Below are 17,568 nucleotides of genomic sequence, written 5' to 3'. Positions count from 1 at the left end.
CACAGATTGATTCTCCATAATACCCTGTTTTATGTATCTATCTGAGCTTATTCCATCCATTTTTTTCCTTTCAGTATTTTTTGCCAGAGGAAGAATTCTGTTAAATACAAAAGCTTGTGGTGCTTTTAAATGATATGACAGTTTAACTAAATATAGTGATTCCATAGTTCTCATATTTTTTGTGTGACCTGGATGACCACCAAAGTATTAAGCATTTTTGGCACACTTTTTATTTTGTTTATGTAAATTTGTAACATAAATTGTCTATCTGAAAGACCTTCTGCAAAGATAGAAAAGCTCATTAGTGACTTTGAAACTCTGAAGTATTTAAATCAGTCAGATAATTGACTATGGGAGTTGACTCTCAGGTCTGACCTGAGTAACAAGGCTGTCATTCTTACTTAAAATTATTAATACCAGGAAACATCTGCATAGTAGCTTCCTGGAGTTTACTTTCAGAATTAGTAAAATAACAAGTGGGGACCTAAAGCAATGTGGGGATGGGCTATTGGTTTGTTGCAGCAGGTTTTGAGTCTTTCGCCACCTTTGCAGAAATCCTTGTGTTGGGAACAGGTTTTTTTAACAAAAACAACATGAAATATACTATTATTTTGGTCGTTAGTGTTAGAAGTAAAAGCTTAGTGTCCTTCTAGGAACAGCAACGGTGGGATACTTTTCTGTAACCCTTCCATTCCTGTAGTACCCCATGTGCACATTGTAAAGAGAAACAGTAAGATGAGAAAAATAGTTCTGCAGATTGTGGGATCTGAATATATATCTGATTTCTAGAAAAAAGGATTTATGTCTATGAGACCTATTTACTGTTTTAGTTTGAATATTTTGTATTGCATCCTTCTTCCAAAAAGCAGAACATAGTCTACCTAGACAGACTTATCTGACCAGTAGTCAGTTAATGAGAGAGAGGTTAAGTAGCTTTAGGTCTTCCATCTGCTACAGTCCTGCCCCCTGTTCATGGTTTAACTATAGTTTACAATACATTTGCTTCAAATTTAGGAATCAGTTCTTTAAATTAATTTGTGCAGAACTGTATGTATCCTAAGTTATTCTACAGTTTTGTCTCTCTTGTCTACTTTCCCACTTAATAGGTATTCATCTACGTATATTGTAAATTCTTGAAAGGAATTTATTTATAATCCTCTGAAGTGCCATGTGCATTGGTGGAGTCCCAAATAATAATTTTGTTTTCCAGGAAAAAAATGCAATGTAGAATCCTAGCTGTGCTGAAATTGATATCACAGTTTCTGTACATTTATATGGGCTAGATAGTTGCTCCTATAATGGTGGTTGAGTCATAACCATCTGAAATATGGTTTTGTTATGCTTGCATTATTCTTTTAATAATAGAAATGTGAATGGTTAAATTAACCAGTTGACAGATAATATAATTTAGGGAAATTTTCAGTTCTGTTTTAAAACTTTTCTCAAAATTTGTAGATGCATGTCACTTTGTGGAAATATAAAACTTTGCTGTACAGAATTAACATTGTATGCTTTGTTTGCAGGCAGCTATAAATGGTGTCATACCACAGGAAAATGGTATTTTACAAAGGTAAGTACATAGTCTTTCTGGCAAGAAGAACTACTTTACCATAGGAGAAAGTAGCTTATTTATGTGGATATTCTTATTAAAGATGTAAAGCTAAAGGTTGCACTTAAATGATGAAACTTACTGGCTATTTTCTGTAGCCAGGGTAGCCCCCTCCCCTTGTCTCTATTGACCAATGGCACCTCAAACCATTTTGCTTGGTATGATAGCTCTCTTACTTCACTCCCAAACCCTTGGTGTAGTTGAGCTGGGGTGGGCTGAGGTCACGGCTTGGAGGGTGAGGCACAGGCTAGAAGACAGCAGGATCCCGAGGTCCCCTCCTGTACAGCGGCAATTGTTTAGAATTATAATTTAGGAGTTCTGATAGACAACATTTGGGTGTAAACTTTCCCTAATGCCTCCAGCACCTTGCTTACAAAACATTATTTAGGACCAGACATTACAAAGGTACTGTTTTCATCCACAGCAATCGTATTCCTAAATCTGTGCATTGAAAACAAAACTGCTGATGTCTCATACTGACATTTGTGAGTCTTATTTTAATCCCATTGCAAAAAAGGAAAATATGTATATATAAAATACGTATTTCTTCAGACCAAGTGCTCTCCTAATCTCTTCTTCCCTGCCTGCTTTGTTTCCTGGCACAAAATATCATAGGTAAATGTTACTTTTTTCAGCATCTGGGCATCCCACAGAGAGGAGATTATCTTCTGCTCGTGTGTGTGTGTGTGTGTGTGTGTGTGGAGGGGGGAAATCTCTGATTTATGCCAGTTTCCTTTTCCTGTTGTAGCTGCCCCTACTGTTTCAGAGAGTGTCCTGAATCAGATATGGGGTTCAGGGGACATTGACTGTAAAGGCACAGTAGAAAAATCTCTGTTCCATAAATTGTTCCATAGATTATTACATCCAGACCTGTAGATGCAAATTCAGATCAGGTTGTCTAGCAAGCTTAGAAGTTCCACTCAGGTTATTTTACCATGCTTTTGTATGCTCAGTAATCTCGTTAAGGTGATAACTTTCTCTACCAAAAACATCTGAAGTGTTGTTGGCAGTTCTGATTTAATTCTTCAAATCAGAGTATGCCCACTTGTATTAAACCATAAGGTGTTTAACCAGATCCTGTACTGATTACATTGCTGATAAATAAAGTAAATGAAGTGTTCATACTGCTTCAAGACAACCAATGTCATTATGTCTAATTTTTCATTTCACTGTACAGCAGGGCATATTAATTGCTCAAAAATACCTACTTCGTTTGGAGTTATTACATTATAGGGTATTATATAATAATTATGTACAGGCTAGGCTCCAAAGGTCTCAGTTATGCACTAGGACCTACCCCTTACATTATCCTTGTGCATTAAAGCCATTTGTGACTGTTGGCAATAGTATCCTGTGACGACAACAAAGCAACAAAGAAAGGAAAATTGGTAAACTTTTATGGTATGTGCTGTGCCATGAGTACATGGCTGTTTAGTTTTGGCCTAACAGAATGTAATTTGGTAGGGCACAAGCAGCAGCTTAATTAGTTAAACCATGCTTCCCACATCCAGAATTTTAGCCATTGAACCACATAAGCTCTCCTGTTTTAGTGTAGACTGACCTTTTCTTAAAACAGCCAACATAGTCTGTTTTTAGCTTGGCCAATTAAATTTCTGTGCACTGATCTAGCAGGAACAATCTGTTCCTTATACAAACTGCCCTTTTTTGTATCTTGTGGAAAAAGGATACAGTGGTAAGTAGGGGAAAATCCTCTATGTCAGGATTCTTATGATGAACTGAATGGTTCAGTGTGGTGAGTTCTCACTGTCATCTGCTTAGAACTGGAAGACTAATTTCAAGCAGCCTCTTTCCCTCTCCTGGTCAGCTATGCTGATTATCTCTTTGACAAAAGAGGCCTTTGCATGGAGCCCACTCTACCATGCCAGGATCTCTGAATTGGGACCAGTATATTTTTGCATAAAATGTATATACCTAGAACAAAGCCAATCCATTGTTTGTTTGTCCTAGTGCTGAAACCACTCTTGACCTCAGAGCTGAGAAGTGCTCTTTGTTCTTTCTGGTTAGTGAGAAGGAAAAGAAGACTCTGCGTAAGGAGAATTGTAGTACTTTTTTTGTCTCCTCCCCCCTACACACTGGGAGAGGCAGAGTGATGGAAATTAACCCTGGTAGACAGTTGGGATGACAAACATGCTGATGTTAAGTGACCTCAACAACTACATTTTTGTTATTATCTTGTGTTTTTATTTTGCACTGAAGCCTTAGGAAATGAAACATTATACAAAAAGTCAGTATAAATTCCCCTTCTTAAAAATAGACTATGTTTAGCTGTCCAGATTCTAATGCAAGTGTTCTTGATTTAGAAATCATGACCTAGTTGAATGTATTCCCTGTCATGCCTGTGTATTTTTAAAAGTGGAAAAGGTGATAAAAGTGAAAAAGGTCTGACCATAAGAAAACTTTTGAAAGTCTGCTTGCATACCTAAGACATTACATTAAGACATTGGGAGGAAGGCAATTTATAATATATGATAGGCATTTATAAGCCATATATGGCTGTACAGAGTTATGCTTGGAAGCCAATGTAGCCCCCACAGTTTCTTCTAATCGTTTGTGGTGGGTTGTCACATACTACATCAGCAGAAATCTCCCAACTGTCTGTACATATGAACATATGAACCTGCCTTATACTGAATCAGACCCTCGGTCCATCAAAGTCAGTATTGTCTTCTCAGACTGGAAGTGGCTCTCCAGGGTCTCAAGCTGAGGTTTTTCACACCTATTTGCCTGGACCCTTTTTTGGAGATGCCAGGGATTGAACCTGGGATCTTCTGCTTCCCAAGCAGATGCTCTACCACTGAGCCACCATCCCTGTAATAATGTGAATGAATAAAAATTCACTCTTGAAAGTGACTGTTAGATTGTGATGGACCTGTATGTTTTTAAAGGGTTTCAAATAAACATTCTTTATCACCTCCTACTATGCCTATGTGCCTCTAGACGTAGTGCAAGATGGTGATGAGTAAACTTTAGATTACTGTTAAATCTCTGCAAGTCATGCCCAGCTGAAGGTAAAGCTTGCTGGGTACAAAAGAGATGGCCTTTATGGTGGCAGCCCTGCAGCTAGGGAACAACAATCCCAGGGAGGTGCACCTAGTCCTGACACTGTTTTTATTGTTTTTTATTATGTTTCTTATTGCTTACTTATATTGTAAGCTGGGCAGCTAATAAATGTTTTAGATAACTAAAGCTACATACAGAGTACACAGGGATAATTTGGGACAGCATAACCCAAGCCAGTAGTTTTGTAAATCTAGCTTCTGCTTTTCTCTGAAGTTTGTTTGTTGAAGCAGTGATGAGAAGTAGATCACTTGTTCACCAATAATTTAAAAGCATTCAATATTTTATATTTACACTCAGTTTAATTTTTTTTTATAATTGTAGCATGAGCTTTATGTAAAATAGAATCCTTGATTTAAAGTTAGTGTATAGCTGCCTGAAGAAAGAAGCATCTGAAGAAAGAAGCATTCCTATCTATGATAACAAAGCTGAGAGACCAGTCACTGCAAAAATACTTGGGACCCAAGAATCCCCAGGACTTCATAGAGATATTGGCTTCCTATCTCAGTAGGCATAGTAATTAATTACTAAGTTGTTTAGTCCTCAGCTTGGGTCTCGAGTATTTTTGCAGTGACTGGTCTCTCAGCTTTGTTATCATAGATAGAAATGCTTCTTTCTTCAGATGTGTGCCATGCCAGAACATAGAATAAACACAGTGCAGTGCCAGGTTTCCAAGTTACTTGCTTTTAAAATTAGACTAGAGGTGATATTTGCATGCCACTTGTCATTTCAGTCAAGGTTCCCCTTGAGCCACCTTGTTTCTCCATCAGCTTCTTTTAAAACCCAAGTGCCCCAGTTTCAGGGACAAACAGCAAGTGGAGTATTGAGGGATTCCACACAGGTATTTATTCTGTAGGGCTGTGGTTCAGTGGGCAGATATTTGACATGCAGGAAGTTCATGCCCCATCTCTGCTGCATGGTAGTAGTGCATTCAATGCTCTGGTTCTGTGCAGCAGTCCTTGCAGAGAGCCTGCACCCCAATTTTTGAATGAGAGGGATTCTCTAGTTTGATCTAATGTGCTGTTTGTGCCAATGGCAGTAGCAAGGTGGTACTGGCTCTGCTCAGGGACATGGCACTACCTGTGGAGGAGAGGCCCCTGCAGCTGCTCTGCAGATCTGGAGGCTCTCTCTCAAACCCTCTGCTCCCCAGAATCAGTTTTCCCGCTGTTATTAGTGGGAAAACTGACTGGTTGCTTTTCCCTACCATTGGGAGAAATGGGCCTTTTTGGGTGCCCCTAGAATGGGAACCCCTGGTCCAATCTTTTTAAAACTTGGGGGTTATGTAGGGGAGAGGCCCTTGCAGCTGCCCTGCAAAATTGGGGCCTCTACCTCAAACCCCCGCCCCCCCAGCCACACTTCATTATACCCTATTTTTCCATTGACTTCAATGGCCCATAGAGAATAATGGAGAGATAGGGGCATTCTCTTTGGGGGCCCACAGAATTGGACCCCTTGGTCCAATCGTTTTGAAACTTGGGGGTTCTGTAGGAGAGAGTCTTCTGAAGCTTCCCAGAAAATTTGGAGCCACTACCTCAAACCCCCAGGCCCCCAGCTGCACTTCATTATACCCTATTTTGCCATTGATTACAATGGCCCATAGAGTATAATGGGGCCGAATGGCCATCGAATTTCGGCGGCAATTCGCAACTGCAGTATACCTGAATCAGATCAGAGAATCTGATTCGGCCCTATACTGCTTTAAAACAGCCGAATCAGCTGTTTTTCGGGGGTCTGTTCAGTTTGGCCGAACCAAATGCATACCCCTACTCACAAGTAGGAAATGAAAAGAATAACCTTCTTCACTTTGGCAGCCTCCTACTCCCAGCAAGTGGTATTCAAAAACATACTGTCTCTGAACATGGAGGTTCCACTTAGTTTTCAGCACTGATAAACATTGGTAATCTGTCATCAGCTAAACTAGTGGTTTTCACTGCATCTTGTAAATTATCTAATAGTGCTAGTACTATTAGATTATATTTTTAGACTGTTTTTAGATTATTTAAATATTTAATTGTTATCTGTATTGAATTGTATAATCTTGTTTTATTGTTTTAACATGGCTTTTACCATGTCCTGTAAGCCGCCCTGAGCCTGCCTCGGTGGGGAGGGCGGGGTATAAACAAAATTTATTATTATTATTATAAATTATGAGCAAATTATGTAAGAATAACTTTGTTCTATCTGTTCTGAATGTACTGCCCATCAGTTTAATCAGAAGTAATTTCAAAGGCAACCTGATCTGAATGGCCCAGACGAGCCCAGTATTGTCTAATCTTGGAAGCTAAGTAGCATTGGCCTTGGTTAGTACTTGGGCGGGAGACCACATCTCTTTCTACCACCAATTTTAGTAAGAGAAACCCAAGTATCATCTGTGGCTTAACTTCTGCAGCATTCCTGGAATTAATCTGCAAGTAGTGTTTGTACAACCAAAATAACGCATTGTTCCTAAAGAGGCTGGCTTCCTGACTTTCCTTATTTGAAATTCAATTTATATTTTTCAGTGAATACAGTGGGGAGACTTTACAAGGGCCAGCCTATAGTCCTACTAGTCATCCTTCCTCATCGTCTTCAACACCTTCATCGTCTGCATTTCGCCATGTAGTGCCATCCAGACAAATAGTGGAGAGACAGCCACGAATGCTTGACTTCAGGGTAGAGTACAGAGATCGAAATGTGGATGTGGTACTTGAAGACAGTTCTACAGTTGGTAAGATTGATTGTAGAAAGAAAACTATACAAACAAATAAATGCATGTGTGTGTGATGGGGTGCCATGCATCAGTGGCAGATCAAATGTTTTGCATGCAGAAGGTCCCAAGTTCAATCCCTGGCACCTCTAGTTACAAGAAACAGGTAGTAGGTGATGAAGTATACCAGCATACTGGAGAGCTGCTGCCATTCAGAGTGGTCAATACTGACCTTGATAGATCAGTGTTCTGACTCTGTATAAGGCAGCCTCATATTCATAGGGTGACATATATTTAAATGGCCTGTGTGATAAGCCAGTAAGATTCTAATGGTTGTGGTAAATAAAAAATGTAAGTTTTAAATAGAAAAGGCATCAACATTTATTTGGACACTGCCCCCCCATGTGTATATACAGGGTTTTTTTCAAGCAGGAATGCACAGGAATACAGTTCTGGCTGGTTTGGGGTCACGGGGTGAGGCCTAATATGCAAATGAGCTCTTGCTGGGCTTTTTCTACAAAAAAGCCATGTGTGAAACAATAGTTATGTCAGAGGGTGTAGCTTAATATGCAGATGAGTTCCTGCTGGGCTTTTTCTACAAAAAAAGCCCTATGTATGTATAATTATCTTAGTCAGTAAAGACTGTTAGTAAGATAAGGCTGTAATAGTCACTGTCCCTGTTGAAATAGGCTGATTTTCTTACTTGCCCTGCTTAGTACTTGTCCTGTTTAATAATTGATGGAGATTGGGCTTGCATTTCCCTTGTGGTCCTGAGGTACATGGTCTTCCCTGTGCTGAGGCATTCTACTCATCCCCTCACAGGTGCTGCTACTGATCTTCTAGACCAGAGGTGGCCCAACTTGTTTAATATAAGAGCCACATAGAATAAGCATCAGATGTTTGAGAGCCATAAAACATGAATGTCAGATACTTGATAGCCAGAAGGAAGGAAGGCAAATAGATGGAGGAGGGAGGAGAGAGAGGTGGAAATGAAACAACTTTAAGTGCATTCTCTGAGTTGCCAATTGGCTTGGCTTGGAGAAATAATTTAAAGAGAGAAATGCTTTCTCCGTTCTGGCCAGTGGAACAGTGAGGGCTTTGAGAGCCACACAACATGTCTGAAAGAGCCACATGTGGCTCTTGAGCCGCAGTTTGGCCACCCCTTCTTAGGCTGTGGGCTCTTCTCCTGCCTCTTCCTGGTTTCGGAATCTTTCTCCTTGCCTTCAGCCTCTCAGTTGTTCAGGCCTTGTTTGGTGATTCTCTTCTACATTTCTACTTCCTATGTATCTTTTGCCTTCCAACCATTGGCCAGCTCCCTTCCAACTATCTATTAGCCTGCTTTATACTCGCTGAATAAGGTCCTAGTGAATCAGCTAATGACATTGTCACATCTTGCTCCCATCAGTTTCAAAGTTCACAGTCACTCTCAGTCTGTCCCTCCTCAACCCTCCTGAAACCCTATTCTGAGCTTGAAAGCCATTCTCAGTGATCTTTTAATCTCGCCTTAGCAATGGTCACTAGGTTCACCAACTGACTAATCTATAAAAATACATGGTATCACTTTATAATGAACATATTTTCCCCATAAGACACAACATATATACACAAGACAAAGATAACAGTAATATCCCATTTTGAAATTATGCTTCCAGGTATTTTTGTCTTGTTTCTCCATAGGGTGGAAGCATGCATAAGCATGATTGGCAAAGTCTGCTGTGCATGTGGAACAGGGTGGGGGAAACTTTGTGAAATTGGGTGAGTGTATCTACAGACTAAATGCAACAAAACTTCAATGGCTTACTAAAATATTCCTTTTAAAATATGTATCCAATTAAGAGATAGTAGGAAAAAATGTATGCAAATTGCATAATTAATTTGTTCCACATCTGCTAAAGTGAAACAGTTGTTGCGTAGTGTTTTAATATGTAATAGCTTATCAGAGAGTGACACCTAGTGGTACACATAATTTGTTTGCAGATCAAACTCACACCCACCCACCCACCGCACAGACAATTGCTTTTCCACCATGTTATGCCTCAGTTAGTTGCTTGCAGTTTGGGAGACTACTACTAATATATTTGGTTTTTTTGCTTGCTCATTATAATTCTACATGAGACTTGCATGGTTATGTTTGACAAAAGGATGCAATTTATGTTATCATCATCTGAACCAGCTATGATGACAATATTGCATTACTTTGGATGCCTAGATATATCCCAGGCAATGCTCCCTCTAAGCTATGGAGTCTTGTGAGCAAAAATTCTACTTTGTGAGCTACTGGCATTAAAGGTATAAACTACTGCATAAATTAGTTTGCTCTGGGGCCATTTTTCTTGAGCTAAGACAAAAATGTGTGAGCTGGAGGCCTAAAAACTGTGATCTAGCTCACTGTAACTCAACTTAGAGAGAATGCTGATCCCAGGATATAACAGTTTTCATAATATAAAGAATTTAATGCTCTGAAAGACATTTTAAATCCAGAGGATCCAGAATAATTGATTTTGTTGGTTAAAGGTAATCTGTATTTGTCAGTATAGAAGATGATATTGGATTTATATCCCGCCCTCCACTCTGAATCTCAGTATTAGAGCAGCTCACAATCTCCTTTACCTCCCCCCCACACACAACGGACACCATGTGAGGTGGGTGGGGCTGAGAGAGCTCTCCCAGAAGCTGCCCTTTCAAGGACAACTCTGCGAGAGCTATGGCTGACCCAAGGCCATTCCAGCAGCTGCAAGTGGAGGAGTGGGGAATCAAATTCAGTTCTCCTAGTTCTCCCAGATAAGAGTCCGCACACTTAACCACTACACCAAACTGGCTCCCATTAATACGAGTGGGGACCTACTTGGGTGATTTAAAACACACAGGAGGGCACAGGTGAAAGGGCCTGCTGATCAGCTGAGCCTTAATCTGTGAGTGGGAAGGACAGTGGCTCTTGCTCATACTCCTCCCTTCTGCCAGAGTGAGGGGGTGCCCATTTTGGTTCACCCCCCAGGATTGCACCTGTAGGTGACAGCCTAGGGTCGCCTAATGGATGCACCGGCCCTGTGTGCATGAACCAGGAAAATGGTAGTTCATGGTCTATAAGAAACCACCAACCATGGTTCAGGAACCTCTACAAACTTTTCAGTTTGCCAAACCGGTTTGTGGTTAATTACATTTGTGACAGAGTATCCAAAAGATGCTCCTGGGCCCTTTCTCCAATACCCAGGGGTCTGCTTTGCTGCTGTGAGCAAGTCGCCCGTTTCACCTTCTTGGGGGTGCAAAAGCACCTTCTTGGGGGTGCTGGAGACCTTCTGGTCTTCCTTTACCCCACCTCCAAGTGTCAGCCCACTGGAACACCCCCCCCCCCCCCAACCACTGTCAAATCTACTATACCCGTTTTTCCTTGTTGACAGCTTTCTTCTCTGAGTGAAACCCCTGTCCCCTTCTACAGAAGCTGCCGTGGCTCTCACAAGTGAACTCAGAAGGCATTTCTATGCTTTCTGAGCTCACTGGAGAGGCCCACCATTGCTTTGGGTGCCAGTACATCTGGCCCATGAACCTGAACCAAATGAACAAAAAATCAAGCTGGTTTGTGGGTGGTTTGCAAACAATGTGATTACCCAAATCACAGTTTGCAATTCAATGAAATGTTAGAATCATGGAGTTGGAAGGGACCTCCAGGTTCATCTAGTCCAATCCCCTGAACAATGCAGGAAACTCACAAATACCTCCTCCCACACCCCCAGTGACACCTGCTCCACACCCAGAAGATGGCAAAAAACTGCTCCAATATCCCTGACAAAACTGGCCTGCAGAAAAATTGCTGCCTGACCCCAAAGTTTCTCCCCAGAATTAAACCCAAACAAATGATAACCTAAGCTTGTTATTCCTGAATGGTTCTTGCATGTTTTAAATATCTTCATTATACTGTATGCTAATTTGCTGGCCCTCAACTGGTAACTTCCATTTTATTCATTTATTTACTTTGGATTTATATCCCGCCCTCTCCAAAAATGGACTCATATCTGAAGAAGTGTGCATACACACAAAATCTTATACCTTGAATCAAACTTTCTTGGTCTTATAGGTGCCTCTGGACTGTTCTTTTCGCTTCAAATTTTGTTTGTAAGATCTTCAGTTTTCATTTCTCTTATAGCAAAAGTCCACAAGATGGAGCTATGAGACACCTCCAATAAATAAAGATGTAGCTGTAATTTTCATCAGGGTCTTGCAGGGCATCTACCTAATCCCGCAGGAGTAATAAATATTCAGGATTTAATCATGATTGGTTCTTTGGACAAAATTTTGTCTCGTGGATAGAATTGAACATTGAGTGGCTTGCATGAAAAACAAAACAAACCTGTCTGAGAATGCTTGAATTTAGCGGAAAGACTTTGGACCATAAAAGAAAAAGAAAGGTTAAAAAAAGTTAAGATGAGGATTTCTTATGCCTTAAGCAGCTGACATTATAGCACTGGTGAGTTTGATCACAGAGATTAAGAAATATTCCAAGCTGAGAAAATGTTCAGCCTTTTAATAGTAATAGCAAGAATGAATGTGACACGGAGGAACCAGAGCTTGGTGAAGGAAATTGGGGCTTGTACAGGCAAGATGCTTTATTCAGTTCTGCCATTCTGAGCTCAGAATGGTTTTTTCCCCCTTTATGAAAATTTATAGGCCTCTTTTCTCCAGGCTTCAAAGTGGGCAACAACAACAAAGATAACATTAAAAAATGTGTTGTGTTACACAAAATAGTGGCAAAATAACTGGACAAACTTAACTGGCTAGTAAATTTAAATGGAGAAAAAGTGTTTACCCCATTCAGGAAGCTAACAATGCAGCCAAGCTTTAAAAATTGAAGACAGAACCTTGAATTTGCCCTAGGAACATGGGCAACCAGAGCAGTTGATTAAGGATTACTAGCTAATATCAGACAAGATATTACTGTGGCATTTTATACGAATTTATTTATTTAGATGTTTATACTTCATTTTTCTCCTCAATGAGGATCCAAAGTGACTTACAATATCAGTGTCTTTAGCTGCTTCATGAAAGAGGTTAGTCTGAGAGAGGATGACTAGCCCAATGGTCACTTAGCAAACTTTGATGGCAAAGTGAGGATCTGAATGTGGGCCCTGGGTCTCTGATCTTTAGAGTTGCCACATGTTGCCTGATGGTTGTTTCAGGGCAGGGCTTCTCCCACCAGACAGCTGATGGGCCAGAACCTGCAAAATCGAGGGATTCCCCCATCCCCACCTGGGGACTGGCAAGCCTATAATCTTCCACGAACACGCTAATGCTACAAGTTTCCAAATCCTCTTTAAGAGTCTGGGGCAATAGTTCTCAAATGGCAGACAGAATTTTTCCAAACAGAACCATCTAAGGTAGCCCCTTGTTATCCTAATAATGTAGTTCCTGAATGTAGAATTCCTATGAATTTTTCTAGGGCATATTTTTAACCGCCTTGCTTTATTAATACCAGAATTATCCCTGCTGGTCAGAGTGGAAATATTGGCTGGGAAACAAAAATCCATTCCTGGGTCATTTAGATTAATAATAAATATTTGTATCCATCTGTATTTATCTATATCTTGCAATAAAAACAAAACCCTTATTTTTGCTGTGTGCTTTTTTGAGTTCTTTGGCTTGCATCCAAAGCCTTTCCTTCCTCCCCTCTTTACCCTCCAAAAAGTTGTTCCTATGGTTGGGGCACCCTAAGGAATGGAGTAGAATGTCATACAGGAATTTCAGCGGGAAAGTGGAAACACACAAAGCAGCCTTGGATACAAGCCAAGAAGGCAAATGCAGTTTTGGGCTGTATCAACAGAAGTATAGTGTCCAGATCACGTGATGTGATGGTATTGCTTTACTCTGCTCTGGTAAGACCTCACCTGGAGTATTGTGTTCAGTTTTGGGCACCACATTTTAAGAAGGATATAGACAAGCTGGAATGGGTTCAGATGAGGGTGATGAAGATGTTGAGGGGTCTGGAGACTGAGTCCTATGAGGAAAGGTTGAAGGAGCTGGGGATGTTTAGCCTGGAGAGGAGGCGGCTGAGAGGTGATATGATCACCATCTTCAAGTACTTGAAGGGCTGTCATATGAAGGATGGTGAGGAATTGTTTTCTGTGGCCCCAGAAGGTAGGACCAGAACCAATGGGTTGAAATTAAATCAAAAGAGTTTCCAGCTCAACACTAGGAAGAACTTCCTGACCGTTAGGGCGGTTCCTCAGTGGAACAGGGTTCCTCGGGAGGTGGTGGGCTCTCCTTCCTTGGAGGTTTTTAAACAGAAGCTAGATTGCCATCTGTCAGCAATGAAGATTCTGTGAATTTAGGAGGAGGTGTTTGTGAGTTTCCTGCGTTGTGCAGGGGGTTGGACTAGATGACCCTGGAGGTCCCTTCTGACTCTTATGATTCAAGCCAAGGAATTGACTTTCATGAGTTTGGAAAAACACAACCTTTTTTAAGTGAGATTGTCAGCATTTGAAATTTTACCACCTTTTTTTTACTCTGTGAAATTTATATTCAAATCCCACCCCAAGTATCTTAGTGTTTAATGTACAGAATGTGTGTTTTGCTTCAAGTTTTGTGTCTTGATTTTAAGTATTTAAAAGTAATAATGTTGAAGAAATTACTAAAATACAGCATGAGTAGTAAATGTCTGCTCTTCCAAAACCAAATATTTTGTTTTGCTGCTGAGGTTATTATGGCCATTAGCTTGTTAAAAAGAGTGCAGAAGAATATTAGCAATGATGATATGTTTTTGTTTGCAGGGGAAATCAAACACATTTTAGAAAATGAACTTCAAATTCCTGCATCAAAAATGCTGCTAAAGGGCTGGAAAACTGGAGATGTAGACGACAGTGTAAGTTCTTGTATTTGTTGCTGAATCTTGTATATCATGTTCTGGTGATATGTAGGCAGCATTTGAAACCTGGGTGTGATAGTGCATCTGTTTTACAATTGACATGCAATCAATATTCATAAAACATGACTGCAGATACATAATGTAGCTTCGACAAATGATTTTATTATTAATTCAGTTAAGAGAACACATAAATATATGAAGCTGCCTTATACTGAATCAGACCCTTGGTCCATCAAAGGACAGTATTGTCTACTCAGACTGGCAGTGGCTCTCTGGGATCTCAGGCTGAGGTTTTTGCATCACCTGGTCCGTTTAAATGGGAATGCTGGGCATTGAACCTGAGACCTTCTGCATGTCAAGCAGATGCTCTGCCAGTGAGCCATGGCCTTTCCAGCAGCTGTTTCCTTTTACATCTTTTGAAGGTCTCTGCTCAATTTCAACTTGAAGGTCGGGGACAAAGGGTCGCGATTGGGGGGGAACTATCCCGGAGGCGCTCACTCGACTGTGGGGTGCCCCAGGGAGCAGTTCTCTCCCCGATGTTATTTAACATCTATATGCGACCTCTTGCCCAGATTGCCCGAAGGTATGGGCTGGGGTGCCACCAGTATGCTGATGACACCCAGCTCTATCTGCTTATGGACGGCCGACCGGTCTGCGCTCCAGATAACTTAGATCGGGCATTACAGGCCGTGGCTGAGTGGCTCAGACTGAGTGGACTGACATTGAATCCTGCGAAGACAGAGGTCCTTTGTTTGGGCCGTCGGGGGCCGGGGGGGGAAATCCCCCTGCCAGCTTTTGGCGGTGTCCCGCTGAGGCCGGCGGACAGGGTCAAAAGCCTGGGGGTGCTGCTGGAGCCGTCCCTAAATATGGAGGCCCAGATAGCGACCACTGCCAAGTCCGCGTTTTTTCATCTTAGACGGGCAAGGCAGTTGGCCCCCTTCCTGGACCCCGACGACCTAGCAACAGTGATCCATGCTACGGTCACCTCGAGGTTGGATTACTGCAATGCCCTCTACATGGGGCTGCCCCTGTGCCGGACCCGGAAATTGCAGCTGGTGCAGAATGCCGCGGCCCGGCTGTTATTGGGCCTCCCAAGATGGGGGCACATTCGGCCGGGTCTTCGGGCTCTGCACTGGCTTCCAATAATATACCGAGTCCGGTACAAGGTGCTGGTCATTACCTTTAAAGCCCTATATGGCCTGGGACCTGCCTACCTGAGGGACCGTCTCTCCCCACACGTTCCCCAGAGAGTACTGAGGTCTGGGACTCAAAATCTTCTCACCATCCCCGGGCCCAAGGAAGTGCACCTCAAAATAACTAGGGACAGGGCCTTTTCCACAACGGCCCCTATGTGGTGGAACCAGCTACCGGAAGAGGTGAGGGCCCTGCGGGATCTTACTCAGTTCTGCAGGGCCTGTAAGACGACCCTCTTCTGGTTAGCCTATGCCTGACTAGACAAATGTAGCTTTCTAGATCTTAGATTTTTGTGATTATACTGCACAGTTTTAATGTAAAATGTAAAATTTTAAGGTTTTTAGGTTTTAAATGTTTGAATTTAAATGTATTAATTTGTTCCGATTTTATTGTTTTATTATTTGTTGTAAGCCGCCCTGAGCCACTTGTGGGAAGGGCGGGATATAAGTTACGGAATAAATAAATAAATAAATAAATAAATAAATAAACTCTCTAGAATCATTAGTAAAGTTTTGGGTCCCATTATAAATTCAGCCTATTATCTGCAGAATAGAGTGGTGGTGCTGCCGCCAGTTTGGTGTAGTGGTTAAGTGCGTGGACTCTTATCTGGGAAACCAGGTTTGATTCCCCACTCCTCCCTTGCAGCTGCTGGAATGGCCTTGGGTTAGCCATAGCTCTTGCAAGAGTTGCCCTTGAAAGGGCAGCTGCTGTGAGAGTCCTTTCAGCCCACCCATCTCACAGGGTGTCTGTTGTGGGGGGAGAAGATATAGGAGATTGTAAGCCACTCTGAGTCTCTGATTCAGAGAGAGGGGCGAGTTGTAAATCTGCAGTCGTCTTCTTCTTCTTACTGCACTCTGCCCCCTGTTGGCTAGATAGATAGTTCTGGTGTCTTGAATTAAATGTTCTGAAGATCTTTCAAAACTGCACCTTCTTCTAGCTAATGGATGTCCTGTCTCTTCTAAATTCCTTGCTCTTTATTGCCTGTTCCTGCGCACCAAGATTCCAAGCCTGATTGTAGATGGTTTTTTACTGGCATTGCTAGCAAGCGTGTGACTGAGCTCTGGTCTTCCCAGTTTGGAGTGACATTTTGTATTATTGTTACTCATGTGTTTTCTGAGTACTGCCTTTTTCTTTGCTTCAGAATTGTTTAAATAATGTAATTGATTTGAACAACAGAAGAATTTTTTCAGTGTATTATATGTTTACTAAGTATATTACTCCATATTTAATTGTAATAAACCATACCTAATTTGCCAACAGAATGCATAATGGAGATGTTTTGTAACTTCCTAGTATATGTTTTTCCCCCTACAGACTGTTCTAAAAACTCTGCACTTGCCAAAGAACAACAGCCTTTATGTTCTAACACCTGACTTGCCACCACCTTCATCATCAGCTTTGTCTAGGTAAGACTGTTTATGCAATATACATGTACGCATAATGAAATAACATCCTCCTAAGCAGGGTAACTACTAAATCATATATAATTTCATTTCTTTCAGTACTTTTAAATACACATATTTTCTCTTTTTTCCTTAGGTCTAGTGTCTTTGTATAATAACCATCCTTAATAATAAAACAGTAGTGGTATTGGCAGAATAGAGCTCTCTCACTGGTTGAAACCTGAGCTCCAACAACCATTGGTCTATCATCCATCACTCCGCATCTCCGCGCACCTGTTGGGCTCATTCTCCTGTCCCCCACCTGCATAATCTCTGGAACATTGAAAAGTACTGCCCTACATTGAAAAGTACTACCCTCACATACACTGTTGCCTCTGACAGGGGCACATCTCAGACACTTTGGTGGCTACTTTCCCTCAGAAGCCCTCTGAAATGGCTCTCGCTGTCCTGCGCTCTCTTGAACTGCCTCCAGGCTGTCAGTGCCTACATGTCTTCTGGCCAGCAACAGCATGCAGCCCCCCTCTCTTTCACACCAATGGCCTTAAGCCCTCACAGCAGCTACTGCTGTCCTGCACCCTCACAAATGGCTTCCAGTCCAGTGAATACCTTGGTTGGCCCCTGAATAGCCCATGCAGGCAGGTTGACAACAGTGCCCAGCCCTTCTCTCTCTCACAAATGCCCTTAGCATGGGGCCCTGCTGCTATGCCACACACTCCATAATGTCATTGAGGCCTCCCCCACCAAC

The 17,568-nt window shown here is 41.7% G+C and overlaps 1 protein-coding gene across 1 annotated transcript in view; it reads left to right on the top strand.

Annotated features, from left to right (window-relative positions):
* The window catches only part of FAF1 (Fas associated factor 1), a 494,563-nt gene that overhangs the window by 104,761 nt on the left and 372,234 nt on the right, over positions 1 to 17,568 (top strand). Inside the window, exons 3-6 of the mRNA XM_060231799.1 lie at positions 1,524 to 1,570; positions 7,189 to 7,394; positions 14,132 to 14,223; positions 16,735 to 16,826. Coding sequence (XP_060087782.1) covers positions 1,524 to 1,570; positions 7,189 to 7,394; positions 14,132 to 14,223; positions 16,735 to 16,826 — 437 coding nt within the window. The remainder of the gene's footprint in view (positions 1 to 1,523; positions 1,571 to 7,188; positions 7,395 to 14,131; positions 14,224 to 16,734; positions 16,827 to 17,568) is intronic.

The sequence above is a fragment of the Heteronotia binoei genome, chromosome 2 (assembly GCF_032191835.1).
Source record: "Heteronotia binoei isolate CCM8104 ecotype False Entrance Well chromosome 2, APGP_CSIRO_Hbin_v1, whole genome shotgun sequence".
NCBI lineage: Eukaryota > Metazoa > Chordata > Lepidosauria > Squamata > Gekkonidae > Heteronotia > Heteronotia binoei.
The sequence above is the reverse complement of the archived record's forward strand: the minus strand, read 5'-3'. Positions and strand labels throughout refer to the sequence as shown.